The 24,898-nt window shown below is 41.7% G+C and overlaps 2 protein-coding genes across 2 annotated transcripts in view; both read left to right on the top strand.

The window, feature by feature from the left end:
* The first annotated feature begins 10,864 nt into the window (after positions 1 to 10,864).
* On the top strand, positions 10,865 to 12,255 carry LOC137265059 (uncharacterized). Its single transcript, XM_067800379.1, has 3 exons — positions 10,865 to 11,232; positions 11,501 to 11,609; positions 11,971 to 12,255. Exons 1-3 carry the CDS (start codon positions 10,865 to 10,867, stop codon positions 12,253 to 12,255), a joined length of 762 nt encoding a protein of 253 aa, XP_067656480.1.
* A 4,350-nt stretch (positions 12,256 to 16,605) lies between these two features.
* Positions 16,606 to 24,898, top strand: part of LOC137265384 (sodium-coupled monocarboxylate transporter 1-like) — a 30,436-nt gene continuing 22,143 nt past the window's right edge. Inside the window, exons 1-4 of the mRNA XM_067800779.1 lie at positions 16,606 to 16,932; positions 19,553 to 19,621; positions 20,163 to 20,214; positions 21,144 to 21,211. Of these exons, the coding sequence (XP_067656880.1) occupies positions 16,606 to 16,932; positions 19,553 to 19,621; positions 20,163 to 20,214; positions 21,144 to 21,211 (516 nt within the window). The remainder of the gene's footprint in view (positions 16,933 to 19,552; positions 19,622 to 20,162; positions 20,215 to 21,143; positions 21,212 to 24,898) is intronic.

Raw genomic sequence — 24,898 nt, 5'->3', positions numbered from 1 at the left:
TGTTAGCTTTCACTAGTCAGGAGTGATTCTTCCTAATGATATCATGATGAACTGTTTCCATTTTGAGGTAAACAGCCAACAGAACCAGTTGAGTCAATATGATATGAACCATATGTTCTCTCTTGCGATTTGAGATGAGAATGACATGGGACTGTTTATTGGGCCTTATATTGCCTACCTGCTAAATGACGTCATACCTTCCAGAACTTTCTACGTCAATGTGTTGAGGTGGACTAAATCTCTGTAACACTTTGAAATCCAGAAATAGACCATCTGCATAGCAATTATCCGTTCGGTGGTCACCCAGGTGCCTCATTAAGAAACAAAACACAATTGTAGCACATTGATGACAGTTATGAGGTTGGGTGCTCTACCGCTGTGTTGGACTGAGATGTGATTTACATCCCTTTGTGTCACTCTCACAAAGTAAGGCAATAAAAGGTTCGGGACATGTGTTAGCAGACGGCATTTTGTTCCGTAGTTTCTGTTCCGCCAAGCTTAAGAACACAACCAAAAATGGCCGTCTTTTTCGGCCTATTTACTTCTGTGTACAACAACTGTTTCTGTTAGACTGAGCACCTTGTTGATGAGCATCGGCAGTGTCATGGATATGAAACCGTGTATCACTTGTGACAAGGCAAGTATAAATATCGCAAACAATATCAACAGTCAAGATTACCTTCATCTGGCAATTCACTCACCCCATGAAAGAGAACATTGTTTTCCTGCTGAACTGTTCCATCCTTTCCAGGCTCTCCGTGTCCTCTCTGAGTTTATCAGCCCGTTCCGTACTAGACAATCTTTCAGAGACCACGTCCAAATCTAAACGCAGAATATGTTGCTGAGATTTTAAGTCTTCAATGTCCAGTCATGTTAAGGTTCCTCGTATCGGCCTTTACATCTCTTGTGTCGCGGGACAGGTCACTTTTCAGCAAGCGAAGCTCACCTAGAATATCATCTTTAAGGTTCTCTAGTTCGCTACTGTCACTATGTTTGAGAGAGGGTCGGGGTTGGTTTCAATGTCTCCGGACTGAATAAGAGAGTTAATGATATCACGTGTTAACACTGATATACTGCCTAGTACCAACAATGTTGCCATGAGCCGACAGCCTACATCCACATCATGAGATCATTTCAAGAATGGGGTTTATGGCGCAACATGACCGACTTGTGGCTGACGAAAACGTACAATTCTCATCCCCCATTGTCCTACAGACACCCCCACGACGCTCAAAACGTCTGCGTTCCGACTTAGCTACCTTTATGTTCGACTGGTATAATTGTCGCCTTTAGGTGTTAGGCAGAAATGTCTATTTATGTGCTTTCAGTCGGGAGCTCCAGCACACACGTGTTGCCTACCGCAAGGACGGTAACTCCAAATGTTAAAAATTTTGATGCAATGAGAAATGTTGCCATCTGCTTGAAATGCCTGATCTGAAATGCCTCAATTATAAAAGTCATACTTTCGTGTGACCTGTTAAAAAATGTTAATTACAGTTCTACCTTAGACCACATGATCAAAATAATGTATAAAGTCTGTTGTGTTCTGTTTGGAAATATTGCCAGTGCAACGGTCGGTATTAAGTCCGTCTGTCCGGCTCAGATCATGGAAGTTAAAAGTAAATATATGCTTTCTCCTGGTGCAATCATAATTTACCTTAGCCAGATATCCTATGAATATGAAAAGGCTTTTGTCACATGTAATTACTGGTTGTGTGTAAAGAAGCCAAACAGATTATTTACAGTCACTTTCAATGCTAGTTAAATGTCCATATGTGTGATAGTATAGTGTTTTTGCTGTCCTTCGATGATAGGTTCTTACGTTTTCAATTTATTGATCTTAATATTCATATAAATTGAATTGTTCTCGTCAAGATATGGCTGCAATATTGCCGATGTGACGACAGATTCTAACTCATTCACTCATTTTTACGTCAATGATTTTCATATTTTCATAGTTACAATACTCCAGGTCGTATTTGAGCTGCAGCACGTGACCATCACTATAAGGCGGTGAATCACCAACACATGATAAAATCGAATTCGTTCAAAATACAAAGTATTTTTTTATGTTTCTTTTTCATTTTTTAAATTGTTATTGTTGTTTACAGATTATAATTTAAAAGACACGTGTGGGGAATATTTTCAGACTTTGAAATATGGAATGTTGGCTATTAAAAAGTTTTGTTATAGCAACAAAGAAACAAGGTGTTTGAGACCATCTGTTCACCAAAAGGCTATCCTGGACCACTGTTGGCACCCGAAATCAGTAATACATGGTCAAGTATTCCACATCTTCCTATGTACTCTCTGTTCTAATACGACCCTTTCATGGTGCGAGTATTCAACACTCGTGATTGGAGGCAATTAGATTTAGTAGTGCAATCAGCGGCCTTCTTTCAGAAGTGATCGTTCGAAAGATCTCGGTAATTTCCGGACTCATCGTGAAAACTTAGAACCTCTTCCCGAGCGCGATACTCAAATGTTTCTTCTAGACAGAACTCAGTCATGTCACTTTTGTTTCTCCACATTGTTTGCATTTGTCAAGTTGAATCTACGTCGATGTAACACGTATTCTGATTGGACAGAAGAAAGGGAGATAAATATGCTGCCATTTTGTGCCGCTAGGGGATTTTATGAGAACCTCGAAATATGGCCGTATTAGAACAGAGGTTGGTAGGGAAGATATGACAAGTACCCTCTGTGGGAAGAGAATAGGTCAAGTCAAATTCAGAACCAAATTCACAACTCAGTAGCGGTATGCTTGTAAATAAGATTTGACATTTAGTGGAAAGAAAAGTGGGTACACATTCGTTTTGCGATTCATATCTATGTTACCCCAGTATTCATACTGTGTATTGTCAACAAGTTTAATTCATGTTACGAGAATGTATTTTCTGTAAATTGTATTATTAATTAAGCAATAATTATTACTGGGTCACAACGTTCAGTGTTTTAAGTGATAATTAATATTTGGTCACAACGTTTAGTGTTTTGAACATAATTATTATGAGTCACATTTCGAATCATAGAAGTTCAATACTTTTTGTATTTTGGGAGCAGGTCTCTAAGGAAGTGCTTTAGAGTTACTTCCCCCTGACTTTGAGTTTTGAATTTGAATAACTTTTGAATAACGGGATGCTGGCCGAGAAGATTCTACGTTGATGGCGATAGTCGTATGTGTTCGAACTTTCAGGAAATGTTGACGGTATATATCAATGCTAGTTGCCGTGTTGACGACACGGATACACACAGATTAACTGGAGTGCATATCTGCCAATCTCAGTCAACGCTTGACCTACATAACCGCTGCCTGACCACTCGCCGTGTTACATCCTGCATAACTGTTTCACATCACTCTCACATCAAGATTTCGGTGACTTGACACTAACGCCTGAGAATTTCTAGGACTACAGTCCTGCCCCACAACGAAGCACATGACGCATGTGGTCTCACCTTAGGCAAGTGAGTTTATTCAAAATTGCTTCTGTTCACCCGCCAGAAAATGGGTACCTGGTGGAATAAGTCATGTGACTATAACCTTCTAGCGCCTAACAGGTTTGGGTTATGGGTAATAATATGCCTGCTTTGACTGTTTGCTATGAGCATTCACCTCGTGAGTGGAGTTTGGCGCAATATAAATGCACATGTTACAAAATAATTTGTGACCCATTAATTTAGATTTGGCTGTATTTGTTGTATTGTACATGAAACATCTCTTGTGAATCTGTATATTTTTGCCTTTGTATGCTCAATATAAAGTATCATTGAAAATATCAAACTTGTCAGTGTTGTATTTTGCTGGTTCTGAGGGGATTTCTAACGCCTTTTGCCACGGTAAACGTTTAACCGTAACATTCTTCAAAATGTTGGATTTTTTTTCATTCTTTATTGTGTAAATTGTCTTCGTCACAATATGGCTGAGATATTGCCGATGCGATGTGAAATATTATCTCATTCACTCACTCGTAAACACACCCCCAAGGAAAACGTTGCTATTGCTCAACAATGTCACGCTGAAGGGATCTAGCATGACGTATATCTGCCATTTAGCTATTCCAGTGCTTGCTATGCTGGGATCCTCAGATTTCCCTGAAGTCGGACCATATCGAAAACATGATATGCTATCACCCTGAGAGGGTACTTAAGTCCCAAAACTTCAATTTAGCCCTGCACACATTTCTAATCATAGAATATTTGTTGTTTTATTCAGGCAAAATATCAGTACATTAAATTCGCCAACGGCTAAATGGTGGTACGAAACCATCTAGACCCGTGCAGGTAGGATTTGCATAAAATGTGCATAACATCCTTATTATTGTAAAGTTCCAGTATGTGTTTCTCAGGTTGGTATATGATTGCTCAAAGTCTTTAAGAAAGGTGATGATATTATCCATATGCAACCTTATGCTACCTCATGAAGCAACGTGTGGAGAAAAAACAAATGTGAATTTATAAACGTCTCATTGTCTTCTGATTGACCCAGCAGTGGACCATCCTGAGTTATTGACTGTATATAATAATCATAGATAGATAGATAGATAGATAGATAGATAGATAGATAGATAGATAGATAGATAGATAGATAGATAGATAGATAGATAGATAGATAGATAGATAGATAGATAGATTTTAATCAAGTCTTTTTATATGTCATGTTATGTTTTGTTCAAACATGCTTGTACTGGTGATGGTGTAAGACTATGTTCTTGTAAAGAAAAAGCTGTCACTTTAGTTCTTCTCCCTTTTGTTATAAGATGGACATTGTAGCTTAGGGAAGCATTACCATACCTTTTAATTTTTAATTTCTTCTTCCTCTCTATTCCAAATTTCCTTCACTTTCTTTTTTCTGTCTCTATCCTAACCATTCTCCGCTACATCTCTCTTTGTCAAATACTGGTGTTGGTCACACATGTAGATATAATTTTACCGCATCATTATGTAAATCGAAGTATATAAACAGTGAATAATTTGAAACTTATCTACGAATGACAGGGGCATAAAAACGGATTCAGCCAAAGGCAGATATATATTAAACTTTGTCCGTAGTAAAAGAAGCGTCAGTTATATTTCTTCAAAAATCTCTCAGCACAGTAGAAGATGAACTCACGTGGGCGGCTGAATAGGGTTATAGATGTAATTCACACGGTACAAGTAAACGTTCTGGAGTTCTAATAAGTAACAACTTCAAATGTCATGCATGACATAATTGTAGATGAAAGTGGCCGTTTCATAATTCTTGACATTACTGTAGACGACATTCATTTTTTCACTTGCAGGTATCTATGAACCAAATATGTATTCCCCAGATTTTTTAAGGATCGTGGTAATGAATTGGGTATACTTTTAGGATCAACATGCAGTTTAGGGTGGAGACTGGTACGCAAGATGTTACAGTGACAGTTATAATTATAAACACAAATATAACCAAAAAGGCACCTGACAAAATTCTTGGTATAAAAGATCAATTAGAACTGGTCGATCCTTGGAGAATACTTAATCCTGACTCCAGGCAGTACACGTGGCATCAACTCACTCCTTTTAACAGAACAGACTTGACTACTTCTTTATATCTGAGGATTGGCGTCCCCGTGCTTTAACTGTGATCGTTCAGGTCGAAAGTGTGCTTTATTACACTATACATGATGGTAGAGCGAACTGTATTCTGAAATCAAATTATGATAGCCTTTCACATGATGCATGAAATTAATTGGATACAAAAAGCCAAACACTGGAAACTGTTCGAACAGAAAAAATAAAAGGAAATATATTTAGAAATATGGCTAAATGGTATGAACATCTGTGCGTGTCCTATTACAATAACTGTATGTGCTTCAGTTTTAAACTCTATGAAAAATCGAAAGAGTCCAGGATCCGACGGTTTTACAGCATAATTCTATACGTTCTCCTGGAAAGATATCACACCTGTTCTCCTTAGACCTATCACACATGCTTTGGAACTTTGTCAAATTTCCAAAACCAGGGTATACTAACCTGCATTTCTAAAGAAAACAGAGATAAGCGTCTCTTTAAATACTGGCACCCAGTAACCTTATTAAATGTAGACTATAAAATAGCTTCTGGAGTCATAGCAAATAGAATTAATACCCAATATCATTAGCGAAACGGGCTTCCTTAATGACAGATTCATTAGGGAATATACAAGAATTCTATATGATATTGTAACAAAACTTCAAGTCTGACCTTGGCTTCAAGTACCGAAATAATCAATTTCTCAGCCATCACAGTGATTCCAGCCAAGATACCAGCCTTATGCTGCATTTAATTAAGATGACCTACCTTTTGTGCAGTCAGCTTCCAAGCTACAGTACCAGGTATAACAGTAAACTACGGCACAGGTAACGTCAGTCATGTTTACAGTCGCCATCTTGAATTTCCTGACGTCACGTTTGCGTGTCATGTGACCTTATGTCACCTATAAATAGAGCTGTCAAGGTTAAAGTCGGGGCGGCATTCCCACATGCTATGTTGACCTTATCAAGTTATATTCTCTGCTAATGGTTTCTTACACATGGGGAATTATTGGAATCATGGAAGTCTCAACATACGTTTTTCAGTGCACGTTTTAATTGGGATTTAGCACCATTCTTACTTGTATCACATTTTGACAGCTGTCGGAGGTGTGGCCTTCTTGTCATTCATTCCGGATCACGTGACTTCCGGAATACGTTGTTTACATTATCTGGATCCAGTTCCGGTTGCTGCAAGTTCATACACTTTCCAGTTTCAAAGTTGTACAGTTCAAATCATTTCACAACCAGGAGTCTCAATCAAGACTGCCATACAGCATTAATTTTCAAGACAGCCACGAAGACACGGTTTCACAAGCAAGATATCCAGTCCTGATGACAGTCCAGGTGACAGTTTCGAGATCGTGTATTTTCAGTTTAGTACTCATTTAATAAAATCGTTATTTGAACTTTATCTTCTTGTTTTGTGATCCTTCTGCATATCGCTAGTTTCTTCATTCTTTGTCTGTTGGGGGCGGTGGGGTAGCCTAGTGGTTAAAGCGTTCGCTCGTCACGCCGAAGACCCGGGTTCGATTCCCTACATGGGTACAATGTGTGAAGCCCATTTTCTGGTGTCCCCCGCCGTGATATTGCTGGAATATTGCTAAAAGCGGCGTAAAACTAAACTCACTCACTCTTTGTCTGTTAGGTCCTTGTGATATATTTTCACTGAACTTCGTCTCCGAACTCTGGTATTTATTTTGTCACATTTTGTGACTGGTGGCAGCATCCATTATATTTGTATAGTTTGTCCACTAGTATTTTGACTAGTCCTTGGCTGTTCCGTTACATTTTGTGGCAGCGGTGGGATTATTTGGATGTTTGGATGTTTTGTGTGTTTGAGACTGGCTATTATTATTGGTAGGAAGGTGCATTTGTAAATTTTATAGAAATATTTAAGGTAGCAATGTCAATTTTCAGTTTGCTGTGACAGTGCCTTGGAGCCCTAGCCTTCGTCAGTTCTTCCAAATTCCGAATCCTGAAGAACGACCGTTGCAGCTCAGGATTCATTACCTTCACAGATACTTGTGGTGACGACCCAAGGATCTATAATAAAAGCCCTTGATTTTATCTGCACAGGTCAAGAGTAGCTGATCTCATTAACTGCAAGCCGTCTTGACAGAACTCTTTGATGAGGACCTAGGAGAAGTCTTAGAGTTGTATTCCAGAGACAAAGATTATTCAAGCATAAAAGATCCAGAAAACAGGCGAGCTGGTGATGTTTACATTTTGGGATCATTTTTTACACAGAAAATAGTGGGATGATTACCTTTCACTCAAGACACAGTTCCCCCCACAGTCAACAAGAATTGGTACCTCCAGAATACAATTCTGCCTTGTCTACTTCTCACCGGGATCAACAAGGTGTTCATAGTATGGAATCTCCTTTTCCACATGTAAGGAATTCTCTTGAAGTGAGGCCACCTAACATGGTTGCAGACAAGATCACTTCAGATGATGAGCAGGAACAGCACAGACCTTCCAGCAAAGAAAACACAGAAAAGGCAGGTGGGGAATTCCCCAATGTCACTAGAGTCCAAGTGCCTATTATTCGCTACAATGATATGCCGACAGTTGAGCCAAGAACTCAAGATTATGCCACACATGAGAGACAACCTAGGATTCCAGTATGGAGTAATGCTTCTATGCAGGATTGCATTGTCGACTCACCGAGATGTAGATTTCCCGCTGAGGTTCAACAACACTCACTTATTGGACCGCAGCACCCCCTTTCCTCTGAACAAGGTTATCCATACAGAAGAGCAATTTTGCTGACACCGGAGACTTTTGATGGGAGCATGCCTTGGCAGAATCATTTGGCTCATTTTGGATCATGTGCCATTGTGAATGGTTGGAATGAGGGTCAAAAGGCAAACTATCTTGCAGCTAGTTTACGGGGAAGAGCTCTTCAGATTTATGGAGAACAGCATGGCCCCATACAGTCGAGCTCTACATGATTGAAATTCGGAACCGACAACAGAAAGAAGGCGAGTCGACACAGGATCTTGGGCAAGACATACAACGTCTAACTAACCTTGCATATCCTGACGCAACCCAGGATGGTAAAGATCGGTTGGCACGCAGTCATTTCAGTGAGGCAATTCGTGATTAAGCGTTGTCCAGTCTCCATCCCGTACCTTGGAAGAGGCCATTCAAGCAGCGTTTGAAATGGAGACTTACCTGGAATGCGCAACTCCTTATTTTAGCAGCGAAACCAGAACGACAAAATGATCAAGGTGAACAATTGTCAAGGCTCATGGAGACAATACAAGAGCAGTGTCAGAGGACAGAGTTGCACAGTCAGGATCAAGGAAGGTATGCTACAATTGTGGTGATCCATCACATTGTTACAGAGATTGTCGGTATCCACCCAAATATCCTCAACCCCATCCGAACAAGCGAAATCACCAGGAAAACTAGATTTTGTCTGTTCAAAGGGTCGTGAGCAGACATCTTATAAACAAAAGACCCACACAGAGAGAAGAGATCAAGGGACCTGCCGCCATCCCTTGAATCAACACTCAAATCCAGCCAGTTCCCTTGACCAAGGGGAGGTAATTCCTCTCAAGAAGTCAGTAAATGGTTTCTATATAGCTGTTAAAATTGAAGGGAAACCTGTCGAACTGTTGTTGGATACTGGTTCTACAGAGAATATGATGTCTCATGAACAGTATCTTGCACTTACAGAGAGTCAAAGGTGTCCCAAGTTATTGTCAGTGAAACAGGCAAATGGAAGTAGTCTCAAGTTGTATGGCAGTGACGATTCAGGTCAAGACTGTCAGAAAACAAGTTAATTTCCTAGTAGCAGACATCAGAGGGTCAGCTATATTGGGACTAGACTTCCTTGGACGTTGCCAAGCAAAGCTAGACTTGGGAACGTCAAGAACTACGTCTGCGGATGGAGAGGGGCCCCTCTTCCAAGAGTAGTGAGAAGTTGTGTTGAAGACTATCAACACAACAAGAGGTTACTATTCCCAGTTGCGGAGAAGCGTTCATACCGTGTGCAGTGAAACCACGGGCTGGACGCACAACTGCAGGAGAAGGGTTAATTAAACCTGACTTGCAGTTAGAATTACTGAACAAAGGGGTAATGATCGCAAGGGCGATTGTTGACATAAAGAAACAGTTTGTACCAATCAGAGTTTTCAATCATCATCCGGGTCCTGTTTTACAACAGGCATAATTAGGATTTTAGATAACTCACAAGCACAGACACTCAATTCTGAGCACAGTTTGGGGAGTGATCCAAGGGTTCCTGAATCTTTGAGAGACTTATGGAGGAGAAGTTGTACTGAACTGACAGAATCACAGAGCAAGGATGTGGCAGTTCTTCTCAAGCAGTACAGAGATGTGTTTGCAACTGACTCCCAGGAACTTGGAAAGACAAATATAGTAAGACACAGTACCAACACAGGGGATGCCTCACCAGTAAGACAGCATTATCGCCGCTTGCCAATAGTACAGCAAGAAGCTGCAGATTCTATGATTCAAGACATGCTGGAGCGACAAGTTATCGAGCCATCATCTAGTCCCTGGGCTCCACCAGTTGTTTCGGCAAGGAAGGTCTCAGACGATTGGAGGTTCTGCTGTGATTATCGCTGTTTGAATGATCGGACCATTATAGACGCCCGTCCGATTCCGAGAATAGATGATACACTGGATGCGCTGCATGGTTCTCAGTTTTATGCAACTGTGGACATTGCTAGCGGATTTTGGCAAGTAGAACTAGACGAGGCGGCGATGCAAAAATCTGCATTTTCTACGAGGAGTAGTCTGTTTCAGTGGTGGGTAATGCCATGTGGACTTTGCAACGCCCCATCTACCTTCTCCCGCTTAATGGAACAAGATTTGCACTGGGAGATTTTGTTGGTATATTTGGATGATGTTATTGTTTTTGGCAAGGACTTCGAACAGGTGCTGTCAAAACTAAGAACAGTGTTTGACAGATTTCAAGAAGCCGGCCTGAAGTTGAAACCCTCCAAGTGTCATTTCTTTAAGAGACAAGTGTCTTATCTTGGGCACACTGTGTCAGTAGAAGGAGTGAGTACAGATCCTCAAAAGGTAGAGAGTGTGAGAGATTGGCCCATACCCAAGAATGTGAGTGACGTTCGAAGCTTTTTGGGACTTGCGTCATACTACAGACGCTTCATTAAAGATTTTGCCAATATTGCCAGACCCCTCCATAGCCTGACAGAGAAGAATTCTAACTTCATGTGCAGTACAGAGAGTGATGAGGCTTTCAGCCTGCTGAAGGAAGAATTTCAGCCGCTATTCTTGCCTATCCAAGTCACACAGAGCTGTTTATTTTAGACACAGATGCAAGCAACTTTGCCATGGGTGCAGTATTATCACCGGTCCAAGATGGCAGTGAAAAAGTTAAGGCATACGCTAGCAAGACCCTTTCTAAACAAGAAAGAAACCACTGCGTCACAAGACGAGAGTTACTTGCTGTTGTCACTTTCATCAAGTATTTTCGCCATTATTTCTATGTGCGGGAATTTTTGATCCGCACAGATCATGTCTCCTTACGCTGGCTCCTAAATTTCAAGGATCCAGAAGGACAGTTGCCAAGATGGCTGAAAGTTTTGTGTGAGTATGATTTTAAGATTGAGCATCGACCTGGCAAGAAGCATGGCAATGCTGACGGTATGTCAAGGAAGCCCTGCAAACAGTGTGGAATGGAAGACACAGCAACAGGAATGTTAGCACAACTCTTTATAGAGGCACAGTGGTCTTTATCTGAAATCCGTACAGAACAGATGTCTGACCCAGATTTGAAGCCCATTTTCATCCTCGTAGAGTCCCATGTCCCAAACCTAAACTAAGTGGGAAGATTTGTCCAGTGAGTCAGCTACAACCAAAGTCTACTGGGGTTTATGGGATTCTTTGGAGGTTGTTGAAGGGGTACTTTGTCGCAAGTGGGCAGATTCGTTTGGTCCCTATTGACAGTAGTTCCACGCTCCTTACAGAAACAGATCTTATATGAGGCTCATTCGGGAAAAGCCAGGTGGACACTTTGCCTATATGAAAACTCTGTCCAAGGTTAGAGATTTTTACTGGCATGGCATGTCTGATCAGGTAAGGTCTCCTTGCTCTACCTGTAAGACTTGCGCTGCTCGACGCAAGCCTACTAGAAAATCTAAAGCCCCTTTACAGCAGTACAGTGTCGGAGCACCCGTGGAGTGATTGGATATAGACATCTTAGGACCATTTCCTGTAACGGAAAGTGGAAACAGAGTCATATGTGTGGTTGGTGACTACTACACAAAATGGGTGGAAGCTTATGCACTTCCTAACCAAGAGGCAAAGACAGTTGCTTGTGCGTTAGTTGAACAGTTTATTGCAGATTTGGAGCACCACAGTAAATCCATATAGATCAAGGGCGAAATTTTGAATCAGAGCTCTTTTCTGAGATTTGCCGGATGTTGACATCCACAAGACAAGAACCACCCCATTCAACCCTGATGGCAAGTCTGATGGCATGCTCGAAAGATTTAACAAGACAGTGGTGGATATCTTAGCCAAGTATCTGGATCCCCTATGTCAACAGAGGGACTGGGACCAGAAACTACCATTTGCACTAATGGCTTACCGCAGCGCCACCCAGGAATCTACAGAACAGACCCCAAACAAGATGATCTTCGGGAGAGAGTTGTCTATGCCTGTTGATGTGATGATACAGAATCCGTCTGGGGACAAATTCAAGTTGAAGACTATCCCATGAGGGTGAAAGAATACCTTTAAGACGTATGGGATCAGGCTAGGATCAACTTGAAACATGCTGGTCACAGACAAACGAAGAATTATGAAATGTACACAACAAATCCTTCACAGTTGGTCACAAAGTGTAGTGCCTCTGTAACAGACGCTCCAAAGGACTTTCTCCCAAGTTACAGATGAAGTGGTCAGGGCCATTTTCCATTGTTGGAAAAATCTCTGATGTTATTTACAGAACACAGTTAGGGTCCAGGGGCAAACCTCGCGTTGTCCATTTTGACTTGCTCAAACCATATCTTGACTCTGCAGAGTAGTTACTGTAGGGATGACCACCATTTCCACACCTGAAAGTATAAAGATATACGAGAGCAGACCAAGAATGTCCAAAGCTTAACAGAGTATACAGTGTTTGGTATAATTAGCTAGGGGTAGTTATGTCATTATTATACTTGCAGATGTTATACTTGCATTATTATACTCCCTATACGTGTCACCAGTGTCGACAGACTTTCAGCTCTTCCAGCAACCTGTCTAGACAAGCTAGATAGAAGCACAGGAAGAGAAAGCGCTACAGTTGCCCGGACTGTAACAGGGATTACAGTAGAAAGGAAGACATGTTGAATCATCAAAGGCTGTCATCGTCACAAGTCGAGTTCCCCAGTAAAGGCTCCTATGGTTGTACCGCCAGGGTACGTGCACCAGCTGGTACCCACCAGTCAGGCCCAAGCTCCAGCCGAGACGCAAGCACATGTTCCAGCCAAGTACCAACCCAAGTTCCAGTCGCTGTACATACTGCTATACAATCTCCATCTTTAGCTCCTTCCCCAGACACAGCAGTCGGAGCGACAGCCTTGCCAGAGCCACAGCATGACAGTGACTGGGAAGATGTAGAAGACATCCTCCGAGAAGGAATAGCGGATGCTGAGAAGATGGAGAAGGGGACATACATAGGGAGAGGGCAGTGTAACAAAACTTCAAGTCTGATCTTGGCTTCAAGTACCGAGATAATCAATTTCTCAGCCATCACAGTGATTCCAGCCAAGATACCAGCCTTATGCTGCATTTAATTAAGATGACCTACCTTTTGTGCAGTCATCTTCCAAGCTACAGTACCAGGTATAACAGTAAACTACGGCACAGGTAACGTCAGTCATGTTTACAGTCGCCATCTTGAATTTCCTGACGTCACGTTTGCGTGTCATGTGACCTTATGTCACCTATAAATAGAGCTGTCAAGGTTAAAGTCGGGGCGGCAAATTTGACTTCTCAAGCAAGGTAGGGTTCCAGGGTTACGTTACAGCTTAATTCTCATTTTCGCATTATGGGATACCTTTATTGTATAAATTTTAATTAACTAGGATATTGTTAACACTTGGTCTGCTCTCTAAGGATCTAGCTGTAGTTACGTGATTATTATGGTTGTATTTTCAACCTTGTTGAGGTCCGGATTCATTCCGGCAGATTCATTCCGACGGATTATCCTTGGCTTATGTGAATCAAGTGTACAGATTACAGATACAGATACACTCACAGTCACAGCTGTTCATCGCAAGTCAAGTATACACTTTCCAGTTTCAAAGTTTATTGTACAGTTCAATTCATTTAACAACCAGGAGTCTCAATCAAGACTGCCATACAGCATCTACAACCACGAAGACACGGTTTCACAAGCAAGATATCCAGTCCTGATGACAGTCCAGGTGACAGTTTCGAGATCGTGTATTTTCAGTTTAGTGCTCATTATATAGAATCGTTATTTGAACTTTATCTTCTTGTTTTGTGATCCTTCTGCATGTCGCTAGTTTCTTCATTCTTTGTCTGTTAGGTCCTTGTGATATATTTTCACTGAACTTCGTCTCCGAACTCTGGTATTTATTTTGTCACATTTTGTGACTGGTGGCAGCAAACATTATATTTGTATAGTTTGTCCACTAGTATTTTGACTAGTCCTTGGCCGTTCCGTTACAATATCATGAATTACTGCCAAATACACAAAAGGCAGGACTTCTTATAACGGTAGATTTTGCAGTCAACAGTAAACTTTGTCTCAATACTCAGCTTGGTCTCTAGGTGGGGAGTGGGGAATTGCCCCCACCCCCTCTGTAGAGCGAAATGTCAATCATCATGAACGAGAATCTGTACTAGAACCCTTACTGGTTATCTGTGACAGTTTATGGTTATGTTGAATGCGGAAATGTTATATCACCAGACTGTTTTCTCTGCAAATTTCCTCGACCATTCTCCCGGGGGCTGAATGTAGATTGGATTCTCACGGTTTCCATTATTCCATTCTTGGTAGTGTTTCCCTGAACCAGCCGTTTGCCGCGCTTGGCCTTATGCCGTGACCCATGATTGCACATAACAGATGGGAATTTGTGGTGAGCACAGTGTCTGGTGTATACCAATTATTGGCTGTCTGTCACACTGAATCCTTAGAAGCTGGTCCATTTCAGTGCTTATCAGCGGACAACAATGGGCCGGTAACCTGGGGAGAGCAGTGAGTTGCAACTCCAAATCCCCTTAACTGTCCACAAAGTCAGCTTTATACAAATTGATAGCGTGTCCAGTTTTACATGGTCCAAAACATAAATGTTCTAGATATTCACGTACTAATTTTTGTGAATGAAACTGGTCTACCAGCCGTTCAAAACAGGATGTTAAACTCAGACAGCCCATGAATTGCCCTGCTGCCTGTATGGCGCTGACATACATACAGTATATCTACCCACACACTCCTTCTCTACCCACACTTTCCCTTTGCACTCACTCCCTCTCTCTCTACCCACACACTCCCTTTGCACCCGCATTCTCTACCCACACGATCTCTTTCCACCCACATTCTCCCTCTCTACCCACACTCTCCCTCGCTGCCCACACGTTCCCTTTGCACCCACACGCTCCTCTCTGCCCACACACTCCCTGTCTGCCCACACATTGCCTTTGCACCCATACACTCCTTCTCTACACACACACTCCCTTTGCACCCACAAACTCACTCTCTAACCTCGCGGTCCCTTTGCACCTACATGTTCTACCCACACGCTCCCTTTGCACCCACATGCTCTACCCACACGCTCTCTTTGCACCCACATGCTCCCTCTCTATCCACACGCTCCCTTTGCACCCACACATTCCCTCTCTACCCACGCGCTCCATCGCTACCCATACTCTCCCTTTGCAATCACACCCTCCCTCTTCACCCACACGCTCCATCGCTGCCCACACGGTCCCTCTTTACCCACATGCTCCCTCTTTACCCACATGCTCCCTCTTTACCCACACGCTCCCTCTTTACCCACACACTCACTCAGTGCCCACACCCTCCCTTTTTACTCACGCTCTTCATTTGCACCCCTACAATCTCTGTCTGAACTTCAGCTTATGCGCTTCCTTCGCACCCACAAGCACTGTTTGCACCCACTCGTCCCACGCTTCCTCTGTACTTAGACACACTTTTTGCACCCACATGCTTCTTCTATAGACCCACACGCTCCCTCCGCACCCACCCGCGCTCTCTGTATCCACACTGTAGCCACATGCTCCGTCCGCACCCACATGCTCTTTCTGTACCATCATAATCCCTCTGTACCCACATGCTCCGTCCGCACCCACATGCTCTTTCTGTACCAACATGCTCTTTCTGTACCAACATAATCCGTCTGTACCCATATGTACCCTCCGCAGAAACACGCTATCGCTGTACCCAAATACTACCTTTGTACCCACATACTACCTCTGTACCCACATGTTCCCTCCGCACCTACTGCGTCCATGCACAACCGAGGCACACACTTCCCACCCCACCCCCCACTCCACCCTCGGCATTCACACACTCTCTGCACCCCATGCATTCATATGCAACCTGTGCAAGCACATTCAGTTATAAATGTGATGTTGTAACAGTTTCCTGTACGAAGACTGACTTACCTTTAATTCACGTCATGAATATTCAGTTTTGCATGTATTTATACCTATCCGGCTGTCAAAGTCTCGGGCTGTGCCTACAGTTAAATCAGCAGCCTGGTCACGGGCACATTATACCGGGCCAAACAGCTGACGTCAGGTCTTCAGGTACAGACTTTAGTTCCACATCCATACACACGCCAGCAGATGCTACCATGCTGCAGTGCTTTCTGTTCCAATGAGAGAGATCCAAAGAAGTACATAATACATGTACCCAACTTTATGTGTATATTCTTTATTCATCGGTCATATACCTAGGATGCACCAGCGGCACGATGGACGACTTAAAATATTCTATTTACTATTCATTAATAATTTGAATCTGTTGTTGTTGTTGTTGTTGTTGTTGTTGTTGTTGTTGTTGTTGTTGTTGTTGTTGTTGTTGTAGGTGGAAATGCAGACTCTAAACACTCCCGATTACATTGTCATGGGTGTGATGCTGGCCTTATCATTCGGCATCGGGGTGTTCTTCGCTGTAAGGAGCAAGAACACAAGAGAAAACTACCTTCTGGGGAACCGACAAATGGGAGTGGTCTCCGTGGCTGTATCCATGTTTGTAACGTTGCAGTCGGCAGTATCCTTGATGGGCTACCCGGCGGAGATATACACATATGGAACAATGATCATCTACCTGTTTATCAGCCGTAGTTTTACCTACGTGGCCGGAGTCTATACCTGTCTACCACTTCTGTACCCTTTACGTATTGTCAGTATATATGAGGTAGGTACGTCGCTAGCTTTCCGTGTGTGTCCTCAGAATACGTGTTGGGTTTCGGGGCGGTGGGGTGGCATAGTGGCGAAAGCATTCGCTGGTCACGCCCAAGACCTGGTTTCGATTCCCCACATGGGTACAATATGAGAATCCCATTTCTGGTGTCTTCCGATATTTATGTTGCTTGAATATTGTTAAAGCGGCGTAAAACCATACTCACACACACGCACACAAGTTGGGTTTCGCTATGTAACTAGCGTCTAGTTATGCAGAAGCATAAATAACCCAAATACCAAGCCCCACAGTTTGTGTCGTGCACAGTGCGAGTCGGGTTAACATATTAACATGAAATGATGACTTGTACATTCAGTTATGATGAATGTTGATACAGTATAATGACAGATGTCTTCGATATCAACTTAGTTGGAACTTCTAAACAAATGCGAGAAATCCCTTCATAAGGAATTTCTGCCGAAAGTAGAGTCGACTGTACAAGCTTGACTGTATCATGCCCGTATAGTGTATCATGCCCAGATAGTGTATCGTGCCCGGATAGTGTATCATGCCCGGATAGTGTATCATGCCCGGATAGTGTATCATGCCCAGATAGTGCATCATGCCCAGATAGTGCATCATGCCCAGATAGTGCATCATGCCCAGATAGTGTATCATGCCCGGATAGTGTATCATGCCCGGATAGTGTATCATGCCCAGATAGTGTATCATGCCACATAGTGCATCATGCCCGGATAGTGTATCATGCCAGGATAGTGTATCATGCCCAGATAGTGTATCATGCCCGGATAGTGTATCATGCCACATAGTGCATCATGCCCGGATAGTGCATCATGCCCGGATAGTGCATCATGTCCGGATAGTGTATCATGCCCGGATAGTGTATCATGCCTGGATAGTGTATCATGCCTAGATACTTGTGTCAACACTATTACAGCTGCTATATGTTTTTTTGTAAGCACCTCGAGTACGACGACAGGGGGTGCATAGAGATGACACCGGGTGTTCGTAAAAAAGTGAGCGTATCCTGCCCAACCGGTGACACCCGTCATGAACATATGCTAAGTGTAGTCAGTTGTTCAGCTGAAATAATTCGGGGACGTATGGTGTAAATTTATTAGGGAATTGTATCGGACACATTTTTGTCAGATTTTGATATTTCCTCCACACGTCTACGATAAATCTTCTTGAAAGCTTCACTGAAGCCTCGAATGTTGTAACATTGATCGGGCGGTGGGGTAGCCTAGTGGTTAAAGCGTTAGCTCGTCACGCCGAAGACCCGCGTTCGATTCCCCACATGGGTACAATGTGTGAAGCCCATTTTCTGGTGTCCCCCGCCGTGATATTGCTGGAATATTGCCAAAAGCGGCGTAAAACTTAACTCACTCACTGTAACATTGATCAAACTTCTGAGCAAGAGCTGTATAGTGCTCTTTGAAATCCTGATGAAGGGACCATGCTCGGTTGTACCTCGTCGTTTCTGAAATGACTTCACCAAAGTCTGAAGCAGTTGGAATACTGCTCAACATGAAAGGGAAGTTGACTATTGGAAGTCATCCCTTTTGTCGTTCATCTTTGTGGGGGTTTTGTCACTTTGAATCTTCATGCATAGATTTAAAAAGGAAACAGCTCAGGTGGCCCAGCTTGTCTATTTTATTTCAAGTTCAGGGCGTGGATTTTCGAAGTTCTCTTAGCCCTAATATAGTTGTAGGTTAATGTTAATGTATGGCACTTACGACTATCTTAACGCTAAGAGAGTTTCGAAAATCTAGGCTCTAGTGGATAGGGCAGTTAGCTGTTTGATGGTTATTGAACGATATTAAATCATCGATGTACCGGAGGTTTACGTCAAACGGCTTGGTCAAATTACCTTTTCCAACCCAAGCAAACATTTTGTCCCCAATTTTCACAAAGATGCTGTACATGAGACAGTCTCGTACTGGTTTCTCGGTGAACTCTAACTGACGCTTGCTCTCACTTTTAGCACATTGTCCTGAAGATAGATATAAAGGTATATCTTTGTTCACCACATTTCTTTACAAAACCCCACGAATCAAGGAATACAGTTATCCTAGGTTTTGTCATTTGGGATAGTTGTATACAATTTTGATATATGAAATGTTTTGATAGAACAGAACCCGGTCTGTTCCTGGTATGTAAGCAGATCCCTTGAGGTTTTTAAAAGACTGCACGTGCTATTAATTCCGCTTGTCTCAAGCCATTTTTGTGGATATCAGGAAAGTCCTACCTTGACAGTATTTAGGATTATTGTTTACCTCTGGGACAGATTTGGTGGTGCATGTTATCAGTATTACATTTACATATGTTATCTCTATTGCACCGTCCCACTATCTCATGTAAGTTGACTGGAATAGTAACCTTCTGAAGCCGTGCCGCTTACTCATATTCGAAACAATCACTGTGTTCCCTGTACTTCTGTTAAGGACCAGTGACTTTACTTTTTGTTAGTCAGAAGATGTTTTATGATTTGAGAGAACAAACACCCTTTGATAAATACCAAAGCTGTTACGAATCGTCTTGATCATTGACGTTTCATATTTTTGCAAAAGATCATTATATATATTCTCATAAGTACATGTTCTCTTTTAACAAGTATCTTGGAAGAAGATTCGATTCAACTGCAGTGCGTATGATGGGAACGTCATTTGGAATGTTACAAACGGTAAGGCAGCTGTCATATTTGATGTGGACTTCTCCACGTGGAAACTGTACAAGTGGACACTAGTTTCAGCACGAACTGGGGAGGTGGGGTAGCCTAGTGGTTAAAGCGTTCGCTCGTCACGCCGAAGACCCGCGTTCGATTACCCACATGGGTAAAATGTGTGAAGCCCATTTTCTGGTGTCCCCGCTGTGATATTGCTGAAAAATTGCTAAAATCGGCGTAAAACCTAACTCACTCACTCACTCCAGCACGAGCTTTCAAAGTGCACTTCTATCCCAACCTTTCTGATACCTTATGCAAATTCTAAGGTTCATTTATACAAGTTTATCCATTATCCGTCTAATTATTTCCTTTTACGGACGGGTTTCCGTGATTACGTTTTCGCCACAGCGAAGAGTTATAGACACAGATTTGAACAGTGTCTTCTAATTGTTCAGGCACTGGACCAACTCTACTGCCCTATTTTGTACTCATAACTGTAAGTGGTATGTGGAGTTCTACCTTTTATGATATGTTGTAATCGGAAATATCTATTTTCTAGGTTATATATATGGCCGTGGCCTTATTCTCGCCTGCTCTCGCCCTCCAAACATGTAAGTACCTATAGTAGCTGCTCACGAGGCAGTCCGATTGTACAGAAAATGTAGTTCTTGATGTTCCCCATGAGGATATCAGTGCACTGCAGTGCTTGGTGATATCAGTGCACTATATTGTTTGATGATGTCAGTGCATTGCAGTGCTTGTGGATATCAGTGTACTACACTGCTTGAGGATATCAGTGTACTACAGTGCTTGATGATATCAGTGTACTACAGTGCTCGGGGATATCAGTGCAATGCAGTGTTTGGTATATCACTGCAATACATTACTTGGGGCACTACACTGCTTGCGAATATCAGAGTTTGACTACAGCTGACCGTGTTAACGGAATGGGGATTTAATACTCACATGTATGAAATCCTAGATGCTCCACATGTTGTTCACATAGGGAAGGCGACTAGACACACACACGCGCGCACACACACACACACACACACACACACACACACACACACACACACACACATGTAACGTCGGTGCAAATACAATGACTACAGTTAAACCTGGATATACCGATACTATCAGACAAATTTTGGCGATACATCCAGGGTGGACATGTATAGACATAATGACATAATGACTGGCATAACCGCTCGGGAGAAGACTAGGCATCTGACTGATGTCCATACACTAATATAGTCAGATAGCAAGCCAACTTGGCTGTGAATACGCCGATTAACTTCACTTCTGCTTAAACAAAGCTGTTTTGGTAGTAACGGGCTTGATCTATCTAAAATATTAACTCTTGAATCGCAGTAAAATGAAAAAGATTTGGTGATCAGATGTTGATCAAATAGCTGTGAACCGTAAAGCATATAAGGACAACAATTTTCAACTGTGTGTTTACTTTTACATTCCACACTGTTCCTGCTTGTCGTCGCAACTTCACCATGTTGGTTATGCTTTATTCATTCCTCTCAAGGTGCAGGTATCCCTCTGTGGATGTCCATCGTCATTGTAGGGCTCGTCGGCACTGTCTACACATCCATTGTGAGTACAGTACTTCCTTGTTTATCTAGGTTGCTGGTTAATCTTTGGAAAGAATATGGTGTTATATTTCACTGACCCAGCAATATATTATTGGACATTCAGGGCGTGAATACCCGTGAAATTCCGGTGTAGAATAGACCTTCAGCAACCCTTGCTTGTCATAAAAGACGGGTATGCTTGTCGTTAGAAGCGACTAACGGGATCAGGTGGTCAGACTCGCTGATATGATTGACACATGTCATCGGTTCCCATTTGCGCAGACCGATGCTGATATTGTTGATCACTGGATTGTCTGGTCCAGACTCGATTATTTATACAGACAGCCGCCATATAGCTGGAATACTGGTGATGCGGCGTAAAACTAAACTCAGTCACTCGGGTGGTGAATTGTTTTGCATGGTTAAAAATCAGCTCAGTAAATAAGTAAATGAGTAAATAACGTCACAGCTTTAATATATACATGTGTCATTCCTTATTTTGTTTCCGGGTAATGATGCGACAATCTGACATGTTCTAAATGCACATTCGCAAACGAATGGTGCTTCCGTTATATTTCGTGCTTTTCAAATGAGGTTTCAAGAGAATAATTTAAGTGGCGTTATATATCGTGAAACTTCTTACCTAATTCGTCGCTTTTCTCGAATTTAAATTCATGCAAATTATCTTTCACATTTTCTGGCAACGAGCTCACATAACGGAGCCTGCAATTTGTGTATTTTCTCCTTGAAACTGTGCAAATACATCATTGCATTTCAAACTGGTGACCATTAATTTTAAAGGAGTCAAACATACATAGGGATGCGGGTATTGTTGGAGAGTTGGATAACTCCCCTATAGCGTAGACGTACATCTCTCTCTCACTCTCTCACTCACTCACTTTGATCGCTGTCATGGAATCTGTAAAGATAATGGCGTCATGGTCATGTTCATCTACCCATCTCAATGCTTGCAAAATGGCCAAAAGTTCAGCTGCAAAAACAGAAAGATAATCAAGGAACCTGAACACCTTACCGATCGATACATTGGGAATCCAAAAAGCCCCAGCAGTACGACCATTTGATGGCTCTTTCGATACATCGGTGTATATGTGTGTTAAATTAGAATAATTTTCAGAAAGAAAATCTTGGGTTATCACTTTTATTATGTATTGGTCCATTCTCTTAATATTCACTATTGAACTGACTTCATAATTCAGTCCAGGTTTCAGCAGAAGCCACGGTAATGTAACAGGCGGAGCAGAAGGATCAACTAGCTTACAGTTGAAAATACCATGTTGATCAGCCAATCTCTGTATATTCAAGCCAAAGGGTAATTTGCCATGAGTCCAGTCACACTTGACATATTCCACATAATCACAATCATTAACAATCTCAGTGACTGCGTGGTGTTTATTTTTGGTTTTCATTTTTTAAAAATATTTCAAAGATACCTGTTGTCTTCGAAGGTGAAGGGGCATTTCTGAACACTCAGCTTGAAGCGCTGAGACTGGAGTTGTAGCATACGCACCAGCACATAGTCTCAAAGGTTTAGACTGAATTCGGCCAAGCTTATTAAGGTGACACTTAGCTGCCGACATATAGAGCTGGCAACCATAATCAAGTCTTGACAAGATAAGGGCCTTGTACAGCAATAACATAGTTGACTTATCAGCACCCCACTTCGTTTGGGAAATGCATGTACATCTTAATAAATTGATGATCTTGGTACATTTGTTATACAAATGTGTGACGTAGTAAGACCATGTTAGTCTTTGATCAAAATACACATCAAGAAACTTGAACACTGACACCACTTCCAGTTATGCTGTCCAAGAATTAGGTTGATGTCATGAGGAATTTTACGTCTAGTGATCATCATCGCCACTGATTTTGATTTGGAAATCAAGAACTATCACTGACCCCCACTTTGAACACCATTTACTGACTATGTTTAAGCAGTTTTGTATAGATTCCTAGACAAATTGAAAATTAGCAAACGATCATCAGCAAACTGTGCTGCAGTTATGTTTACAGGTAAGTCCTCGAAATTGTCATTGATCATGATATTGAATAAAACTGGACTTATTACACTTCCTTGTGGGGTACCGTTTTCAATCATGTGCACGCCTGATAGTTCTTGACTTGTGCGAACTTGAATAGTTCTTTCAGACAGAAAAGACCATATCCACTTGAACATGTTACCTTCAATTCCAAGTTTCCACAATTTAAAAAGCAAACCATTTTTCCAAATCATGTCATAAGCCTTTTCGATATCCAGGAACACACACAACATGAATTCCTGTTTGCATAAAGCTTTCTGTGCTTCAGTTTCCAGAAGAGCAAGACGCTTCTTTTTATTAAGTTTCAAAATGCATACAAGTATGATTATATAGTAATTAGGATTATGAGACCAAGTATAAAGACGTATATTGACAAGTGTCTACATACTGGTGAGTGAACGTTGCAAATCAAGTAAATTTAGCAAGTGAAGAAATATATCGCGTAGTATTTTCACTTCGACCCCGACCTCGCTTAGGTTATGTTACACGCTGTGTCATGCAAACTTCTTTTGGTAATGATTCAAATACATATTTATGTAGTTTTGATTTTCTAATGTGATGAGAACAAACCATACATAATCTCATTAATTCAAATGGATTTGACTTCACGATTTTCAAAAATGGCGGCGCCCTGTCTTGGGATAAATGCTATTTAAGTTTGTTTTCACCGACTTACAAAAGGACAAAAATCTTTCTACTGGTAGTAAAATATGTATTTTATTGATGGACAATAGGATTTTGCATGACATTGCTTATAACATAACAATTTCACTCTTGGAAGTGAGGTGGAGGTCAATATAACATTGCTTGCAACATAAATGTCACTTCGACCCCAACCTTGCTTCCTTGGAAGAAGTCCTTATGTTAAAAGTTGTGTCAAGCAAATCCTTTTGGCCATGATTCAAATGCATATTTAACTACCAGTAAAAAGTAGGTTTGATTTTCTAATTTGATGAGAACAAATCATAATCTCAATAATTCAACGGACTTTAGCCCGTGACTTCAGGATTTTCAAAAATGGTGGCGCCCTGTCTGAGGATGAATGCTATTTAAGTTTGTTTTCACCGACTTACAAAATCAAAATTACTTTCTACTGGTAGTAAAATATGTATTTTATTGATAGACATTAGGATTTTACATGACATTGCTTATAACATAACAATTTCACTCATGGAATCGGTCACTATAAGGGGTCAATATAATATTACTTACGATAATATTGTCACTTCGACAACAATCTCGTTTCCGTGGAAGAAAGCGATATATCCATGCAAACTCCTTTTGGTCAGCAATGTGTTGTAAGCAGTCTTAATTTTATAAACTCGATGAAACGTAAATTCCATTTTCTATCCTGGAAGCGTGGTAGGGGGCGAACCATCCGATTTAGTATACACCAGAGGCTTCCACAAAACTCACTTCGCACACACTAACAACCAATTTAAGCACAAACTACGGAGTCTGGTGGAAATCTGTGCATAGTGACACCATCACCCGACCCCAAGGAACGATTGACGGCAACACAACAATTCGGCATGTCTTTGAAATCAGCAAAATGACGAGCTTCCTACACATTTTCTATACATTTAACTGGAAATCGTTCCTTCTATGACGTCACTGTAGGGCTCTGGCGACAGAGTTACGTAACCTGT

The sequence above is a fragment of the Haliotis asinina genome, chromosome 15 (assembly GCF_037392515.1).
Source record: "Haliotis asinina isolate JCU_RB_2024 chromosome 15, JCU_Hal_asi_v2, whole genome shotgun sequence".
In the NCBI taxonomy this organism is placed as follows: Eukaryota; Metazoa; Mollusca; class Gastropoda; order Lepetellida; family Haliotidae; genus Haliotis; species Haliotis asinina.
The sequence above is the reverse complement of the archived record's forward strand: the minus strand, read 5'-3'. Positions and strand labels throughout refer to the sequence as shown.

Coding starts and splice junctions, on each gene's coding strand:
- LOC137265059 (XM_067800379.1), top strand. CDS start 10,865: ATGGGTGCAGTATTATCACCGGTCCAAGATGGCAGTGAAAAAGTTAAG. Junction 11,233..11,500: donor GAAGACACAGCAACAGGAAT/GTTAGCACAACT, acceptor CGCTCCTTACAG/AAACAGATCTTATATGAGGC. Junction 11,610..11,970: donor GGCATGGCATGTCTGATCAG/GTAAGGTCTCCT, acceptor GACATCCACAAG/ACAAGAACCACCCCATTCAA.